The following is an 8,787-nucleotide window of genomic DNA, read 5'->3' as shown; positions in this document are numbered from 1 at the left end:
TGAGAGAGAGAGAGAGAGAGAGAGAGAGAGAGAGAGAGAGAATAAGTGGAGCTAACATGAATAAATTTTATACATGGTAGATTGGTTATCCCAACTCCCTCTGGAGTATCACGTCTTTAGTTCAAGACTCGTCGGATAGAACTTTGAGGTCTCTGGGATGTTGCACCATAGAGGTCTGTTCTTGACTATATCGAAATATATATTTCATAAGGAGAGCAGTATACATGGACACATACAGGTGCAACTAGACAGCCGAGCACATAGATTAAAGATTGAGGTTGATTGCACTGTACACATCCCTTGAGTGGGGAGGATTCTATATGCGCTATGTGCACTAGAGTTAGAGAGCAATGTCTCTGTAAATACATAGCTTAAATGGCCTCTCATAAAACACCTGCTTATCAGGTTTTGTAAGTGAGCCCTTCATTTTTGCAAAATTCTCAATATCAAGCAACCATAATAATTTTCATATTCATAAGTGCATGTAACTTTGTATGCAGTATGCTAAGGATAGCTTTTACTGAGTTTCTTGAAGATGATTTTGCATTCTATGCTGAGGCCTCAGGGTGAAGCACGCTATTGGGCAATGGATGTAACTCGGTGGAAGTGAGACCTCTGGATGGTCATGGCAAGTATTACCATGGAAAAATTCCGTCCCAAACAATTTTGAGGCCCCATCCAGAAGGAGCAGAAAGCCACTTTTTTTTTCCTTTAGCGAGCCAGGCCGTCAGGCCTAAGCCCCACCTACTCTCGCAAGGTGAAGCTTTTGTCACTGATTTTAGCACCATAAAGGAACCTTAGACACTGCCTTGGGGATAGTGAGCCTGTTCAATATTTTAGACTTGCATGTCCTTGAGGGTCAATCCAAGGGATCCCTCGCAGACTCCGTTAGGAGCATGCCAGCACCCAAAGGGCCCTTATGACCCCAAGGACTGGAATTTGGTTTCCTCCCCTGCTAAAACCTTGTTTACCCTGGCGGGTTTTCGAGAAGAAATTGCCTACCCGGCTTGGTCATCAGTTGAAGGTGGAGGCCCAGCAGCAATTGGAGTCTCCTATGCTCCTCTTGCCCTTTGCTGAGACTCAGAAAGCTACAGGAGTCTTACATGTGCTGCACATCCCATCAGCAAAGCGTTGTGGATTGAAATGTTGTACCTCATCACCCCACCAAGCCTGTTCATACTGGAAGGAGAAACATTGCCTGAGCTGGCACACAAATGCTTCCTAACATCGTCTTCCTTCTTGCCACCCATGTAGTGTAGGGAGCAGGTGGATAAAGACGTGTCACACAGCGCTTCATTCGAATCATGCCAGCCTGGAAATCAGAGAGACGTCAAAGGCAATCAGTCAAAAAGAATCGTTACTAGAACAACGTGAAGGCTCACCAAAACAAAGAAAAAAAAGGAAGTCACATGAGGCCTTCAGGGACCCTTTTACAAACTTAAAAAGCTTCTCCTCTTGAGGCATGTTTTAGAATGCCAATAAAAACTTCGCAGATGGTGTCGTATGTCCTTAGAGTCTTTCAAAAAGTAAACAACCCACACTTCAATCCATGTATGCTTTTGGTGTGCATGTGTGCATAAGCAGGGATACTGAAGGGTGAAAATGCAAGCCTAAGCATGTATAGAGAGAAACACAACCCATTGAAACAATGCATCAATATACCAATATGGTGAAGTTAGTTATCTGAGAATCATCAAGATAGTTTAAGATTTCTCAGACCATATAGAAGGACCATGAAATGGACTATGCCCGGAAAGAATCAGAACACGAATGACTTGCTAGTTTTTAGCGCTGTGGACCGAACCGCAAGTTGGGAGCTCTTTGCCACACACATGCACCACCTCTTCCCTTGCTTTCTCTTGCCCATAAGAATGCCTTGCTAAGAGCCAAAAAGCCCAAGTCAAGGGGATTGCTGTAATTTCCTGGCCTGCAAAGAGAAAAGGTCTTACATTCAGCCACTATCTCCTTCAAGGTCAAGGTTGAGTTTTCCTGTAATCCTCTTTGCTCTTCCCTATTGGCATCCATTCGGATTCCATGCAAGTCATTCCCACTGCAATCCTTTCCCTATCTTATGCTGATGTCATGCACCATTGCTTCGATCCTCTACTTCAATTGCAAGCATACCAGTTTCGCGAAGCAGGTAGATGTCTGCTTCAAATACAAACATAAAACCTCCACAAGGTAAGAAAGGTCCGGACACAAACCGCGTGAGGCACGAAGGCTGGAAGCATCATACAACAACACTGGAAACTCATGGATGAAAAAAACAAACATACTTCCTCAATTGAATTTTATCAAGGACAATTTTCTAGAAGAGCTGATAAGAAGAATAGAAAGCAGGACCTATTGATAAAATAAGAAAGTATTTGATTGGGTAGAGGACCCTGGATATTTATCAGGGTTTCGTTCATAACTAAATCGAGCTTAAAAAATAACATAATTCCATGCAAATTATGTGGGAGATCAACTCTTGTCTCCGTGGACTTTTTAAGGCAAAAAAACAACTCTCACTTGTATGTATAGAAGGGCCACAAATTTACTCTCTTGGATCCAAACTGCAACTCTGATACAAGCAAATTGAAACCTACTTCATAAGAGTACAAAACTATGATTCGACCAGGGTGCGCCAGCTCTGTACAATGCAGTTTGGGCACTCTATGATGGAGAATTGGAAAAATCAGGAGGCGGAGAGAAAGAATTACATCACTGATGCCATTCATAGAGAGTACATACAAGAAGAGGGATATGATCCAGTCTCTAATGATTGGATCACGGGAGTGGCTATTGCAACGATGTCACATCGTCGATCTAAAGCATGAGACAAATACAAAGCTCGTGAGCCAAAGCCGACATAATTGGATGCAGAGGAGTGGGCAAGGATTTCTCGAGAGCAGCAGAAGTGTCCATACAAGTTCCAGCAGCAGCGAGATACAGCCAGAGCACACTCGGAGTCTGTAGGATATTCTCATCTTGCGAGTGGAGACTACGAAACTCAACGGATACATATGGGAGACACCTTGCAGACAGGAGACTTGATTTAGAGCACAGAGGACGGGGCTCGGGGGGGTGGGCAGTTTTATTCAGGGAGGAGTTGCAGCCACTGGCACATATAGCTTGCAGGGATGAGTAGGCTAGGTACATGTGGGTGAAATTGAGGACAGAGACAGACAGATATCTCTACATTGCTATTTGCTACTTTCCTCCGAATACATCATCAATATATGCACCACCCCCAAAGGACAGTCCCCCTTTTCTATTTTGGATGATGACATATGGGAGTTCTCGTGCAATGGTGACATTATCATCTTGGGGGGCTTCAATGCTAGGACTGCCCAGCACCAGACAGTATTCCATGATACTTCAGAGGAGATGCTGATAGAGCTGGATACTGTAGAGATGGGCCTATCTAGATTATCACAGGATGTGGAGCATATTGAGTATGGACGGCACTTGATAGACACGGGGATTGCACATGGACTGGCCATCTTGAATGGCATACAAAGATTTCTTGTTGCGGGAGGTTTTACATGCTTTCCACACAGACATGGAGCCAACACAGTGGATTATGTCATGGCACAGTCGAGCTTTATCTCTAGTATCCAAGACCTCACAGTTGGACCCAAACCTGTTGGGGTGGCAATAGATCATGCCCTTGTCTCGATGACCATCTCTTTGGTACAATAGCAGATAAACTCCAAGTATTAGGCGGGCCCTCACACATGGCACGGTTGAACATCACTGCTAGAAACTCTACGAGCACATCCCTGGCATGTATAAAATGCTCAGTCACTAAACCATCATGATCATATGCTCTCCCAATCCTCATCCTATCAATGGCCGGCTGTCCGAGAACTGTGTACACAGATGATGCATACCCTAGGCCTCTGTAGAAGTAATGGTAGGAGGGGGGAGTGCTCATGAAAGTCGCCATGCCTCACCTGAGTTTTGATCCTGCTCTAGTCGAGCCAAAAACGCCCTCTTCTTCCGCCACACTAGGCGTCGGAAGGCAATCTGAGATTGTCTATGAGTGATCTCCCCCAAAAGCACCTCCCTTTGAAGTCTAGCTCTCATCTCATGGCACCCATCATATCGGTTATTCTGGGGCATGATCCCAAAACGTCATCTCTTCTCAGAATGTTGTCTCTGCTCAGGCTGGGTTTGTGGGTATGACTGTTGTTGCATCATGCAAAGTCTGTGTCAGTACAGTAGTAAGCTCCTCCAGAGGTCGCCATGGATCCTCAATGCAAACGCGTCTGTAGATCCCATCTATGTAGCCAAAGTTCGTTTCCCGTGTAACGCAATCACATGGGACGCGTCTCGAGGAGTGGGGACGCGGCCGGGGGGGGGGGGGGGGGGGGGGGGGGGGGGGGGGGGGGGGGTGTAAAGGTGTAGCGAGTAGGGGCTGCTACCCGTGGCATGTGTGCTACACTAAACTGGCCATATTCAAGTCAGGAGACCCTATGGAGTTCGCGAACTATCGCACTATCATGACTGGACACACATTGGCACGGTTGTACGCATCCATTCTTGAATAGCAATTGCGTAGATGGGCAAAGAGGGAGGAAATACATGCAACCTGGTAAGCAGGGTTCAAGAGAGGTTTCTCTACTCTTGACCACATTCTAACACTCAAAGCCATTATTGAGGAGGGTAGACCACATAGGAGACGGATCTATTATAGCTTTGTGGATTTCCGCAAAGCATTTGACATAGTGCCCAGAGCTAGATTGATGCGCAGACTACAGGAGACGGAAGTTGTTGCTAAATTGGCTTTATTTGACAGAAAAATCATTTTGAACGAATCACTAGATTTATAAGTGAGAGGGTTTTTCTCACTGGAGACATCCGAGTACAGAGTATCCCTAGTGCGTCATTCAAAGTAATGACAGGAGAACTGTGAAAGGGAGTATCTGTAAGGCCACCAAGAACGGGTACTTCTAATGCGTCACATCGGATGGGTGACAGGGAGCATCGGGAAGAAGTATCTGACCATCCAGGAACGGACATCTCTGATGCGTCATAGGATGGGTAACAGAGCATCGTGAAGGGGATTGTATCGTAAGTTCGGTAGGAAAGGACTAGGTGATGGGTATTCTTGATGCGTCACAAGATGGGTGACGGGTGCATCGGAAAGGGGATATCCATAGTCGAGAGGAAATCCGAACTGGAAAGAGGAATACGCGTAAAGACGCAAGCACAAGAATAAAGATGGGTTCTGAGAAGCTTTTCTTAAAAAGCGAAAAATTTTAACGAGTTTTTCGGGAAGAGCAAACGCTTTACTGCGAGGAATCTATGTCTGCATTGCATTTGTGCATGTAGTTGCATCCAGGGACGCCTGGGAAGTGTTGTGAAAAGCATTGTTTAAAACTTATAAGGTTTTATTGAGTTTTTGGGCAAGTTCAGACCAATTTTAAAATATGCCAGCCGCCCACATAATAAGTGGGCAGCCACTTAGAAAATAAAGCAAAAAAACCAGCCAACGAATTCTCTCTCTCTATTTAGGGTAGAACAGCGCAAAAAAAAAAAAAAAAAACAACGGCCACGATCTCTACGCGAGCGGCTATTCGTGCCGTGGTCAAGGAGCCATAAAAGCACCACATGCCCTCACTGAAAAAGAAGTTACCAACGTCAGCAAGAGAAGACTCTGCCGCCAGATAACGCAAGAGATCGCGAGACTACGAAGCACGGAAGTCGCTTTTCCCGCGCAAGAGTGACAGGTATCTATTGTGGATTCGCCGTACGAATTGTTGTCGCGTGTTTGTGCGTGTCTTTGCAGGTACTTCATCGCGAAGGAGAAGCGAGAAGGCTTCGGCCTACGCTTGGGAATTCCGGGAACGGAATTCGGAAAATTGTCTGTGGAGTCTCGACTCCGAGTACAGACGGAAAAAGGATTGAGTGCTCGTCTCTCGGATTTCCCTTACGAGAAGGAACGACCATCGAGTCAGAGAATTAGAACGGAGGGGTTTTCTCCGGTTCTTGTGCTTGTAAAAAGATTCTCCCTAATAAAGGATTCTCTTTAAGAGGGGGGACCAGTGTCACGTGACACATCCCAACCCTATGTGTCCGTGGACAAGCTACACCATAGCAGGGTTCCCGTCAGTCAAGTCAAGTTTAGATTAGCAGTGATCTGGCACTTTTGGGAGTCTATTCGTAGACCGTGCATGCCTAGTCACTTAGCATAGATGCATATCCTCCGGTTGCACACAGCATGATCATCGGAATTCCCATCAGAATCCATTAGCACCAGTTAGGGGAATTTTCCAGTGCATTTAGCCTATTTTCCTATTTTTGGTTATTTTCACTTATTATTTTTAAGTGACTTTCCAACAAAAGTAGGTAGGGCAATTTTACTAAGTTAATATATAAGCAAACCCAAGTTAGCACTTTCTGGCAGAAGAGGCAGCAGGAGCTTCCTGCTCAACAGGCAACTTCTCAGCAATACCCCCCCCACAGCAGTAGACCATCGCCACCCACTCCACTTCCCTGGCATTTTATCCTCCACAGCAAGTCCTCGCCAGCAGTGTCTTTCTCTGGTGTTTTCCCACGATCCCCAACCTCAGCCTATTAGCGTTTTTGTGCCTCCACAGCACCAGCGTTTTTGGCAAGGAAAAGGACAGCCTAGCGTTAGTGAATTTCAGCCACACAGCATCAGATCTGCAGCATTTTGCAGCCCGCAGAACCTCAGCCATGGCAGCGTTTTGGTAGCAGATGTTCAGCCCATTAGAACGCAGATTTTGACCTAGAGCCTCAGCGTTTTTACATCAGTTTTCAGCAGGTACATCAGCCTTAAAAAACGCAGCCAAAGGAGTACAGATTCTCAGCGTTTTGTCCTCAGCATGAACCCCGATCAAGACAGTCATTTTCAGCCATAACCACAGCAAGGAAACAGTCATTTTCAGCCCCGAAACAGCCACCGAATTCAGCCCATAGAAGATCACAGTTTTCAGCCACGAAGTCGCCGTCGTCATCACCGTTGTCGTCATCGGCATAGTCCCTTTGCATCAGTCCATTGCATACGCATTGTACACCTTTGTGCAATCAAAGTAGACCACTCTCGCCGACGAGAGTGGGGCCTTCGGAGGAGAGTTTTACAAACTCTCGGGTGTCGTATCTCTTCTCTCTCCTTCTCTCAGTCTCATTCACTTGCACGCACAATATCCACTCACTTTGTTCGTGATCACAGCACTCTACAAGACGGAAGGCTCTCTCCTTCCCTAAGAACTAAAAAGGAACCTTAAAGATCACTAATCTTGAGAAAATACAACATTCATTCCGCTGCACCTTACATTGGTATCAGAGCTTTGGAAGTGTTCTGCATTACTCAAGGAAAGAACCATAAGAACCACAAGAACCACAAGAATTTTTTTGCTTGTTGCAATCGCACGAGCCCAAGTTTACTTGGGCTTGGCAATTCCTAATCGTGTTTTGTTGAAGAGTGACAGGAATCCCAAGAAAGAAGGGCTTGTCCAGCCTCCCCTTGTGTCTCTTTTCACTCATTGAGAGCGGACAGTGCACTTATCGGCCGGCCAATCGACGTGAGGTGGGAAAAAGCAACCTTGGTGTGAGCGCAAGGCCGCCAAGGGGTGCGCCCGCAGAAAGGAGTAGAACTCGGGTGAAGAGAAGATCCTTCTCTAACGCGATTTGCAAGCGAAAGAAACCTCAAGAACCCCAAGAACCCAAGACCCTCAAGACTCAAGAACCTCAAGAACCCAAGATTCTCACGAATCAAGGACCTCAAGACCCTCAAGAACCCAAGTTCCTCGCGAGCTTAAGACCACAAGATCATAGTGCATGGTCGTCACCCGAAGCGAAATGGATACTTCGCATATAGGTGATGAGCATGAGAGAGGCGACGAAGACTCGTCCCCACCCGGAGATGATTTCTTCAACTCTCCCCCTTCGCCATCTACGCCACCAAGTGCACCAGACCCTATGGAGGCAATGGTCAGGCAGATGATGGCCATGATGGATAGACGGGAAGACAAGCGCCTTGCTTTAGAACGCGAGCGCCTTGCTCAGGATCGTGAGCGCGACGACAGAATTGCAAGAATGGCCGCAGACCAAGCAGCCAAGGACCGCGAGCGCGACGAAAGAAACACAAGACTTGCTGCACAACAAGAAGAAAATCGACTTGCTCTCGAACACGAGCACGATGCACGAAATGAACGAAAAGCAGAAAAGGACGCCGAGCGTGAAGCTCAAAGGGAGCTTCGCAATCAAGAATTTATTGCCCAAATCCTAGCCTCGAAGACCGAACCACCCAAAGATCGTGGGAGTTCGTCAAGTGGCGCAAGCCACGACGCGGATTCCAACCATCCAGTTACAAAAAAGTTGACTTTCAGTAAGTATGACGGTAAGATGGATGCTACTGTTATTCATTCTTGGTTGCATCAATTTAATGCTTATTTTGCGACAACTAAGAAAACAGGCAATAGCAAAGTTTTGACGGTAGCTATGTACCTTGCCGGTGATGCCATTAATTGGTACCAGGCATGGCAAGAGGCACAGCTAGCCGCGCACCTAGAGGCAGCCGACGATTTCACGCCCCCCTCTTTTAGTTGGGTTGATTTCCAAGACAAGCTCAAGGCGTGGTTTATGCCACCTCAGTACCTTGCACGATTGAAGGACGATTGGCGAGCTCTCAAGCAAAACGGTATGCGGGTTATGTCTTTCTCTAATCGTGTTTTGCAGCTCGGCACTCAATTACGCAAACCGGATGCGAAGCGCAAGGAGGCATTTCTTTACGGATTGGACGAGTATATCAAGTACGATGTCGAGGTACTCGAC

The 8,787-nt window shown here is 46.5% G+C and overlaps 1 protein-coding gene across 1 annotated transcript in view; it reads right to left on the bottom strand.

Moving 5' to 3' along the window:
• Positions 1–237: 237 nt before the first annotated feature.
• Positions 238–8,787, bottom strand: part of LOC147417599 (cytochrome P450 734A1-like) — a 28,456-nt gene continuing 19,906 nt past the window's right edge. Inside the window, exon 5 of the mRNA XM_086507234.1 lies at positions 238–1,312. Within this exon, the coding sequence (XP_086363360.1) occupies positions 1,175–1,312 (138 nt within the window). The 3' untranslated portion in view covers positions 238–1,174. The remainder of the gene's footprint in view (positions 1,313–8,787) is intronic.

This window comes from Adiantum capillus-veneris, chromosome 30 (assembly GCF_014529385.1).
Source record: "Adiantum capillus-veneris isolate H3 chromosome 30, ASM1452938v2, whole genome shotgun sequence".
Classification (NCBI taxonomy): Eukaryota; Viridiplantae; Streptophyta; class Polypodiopsida; order Polypodiales; family Pteridaceae; genus Adiantum; species Adiantum capillus-veneris.
Note: the sequence above shows the minus strand (reverse complement) of the source record. Positions and strands in the feature narration are given on the sequence as shown.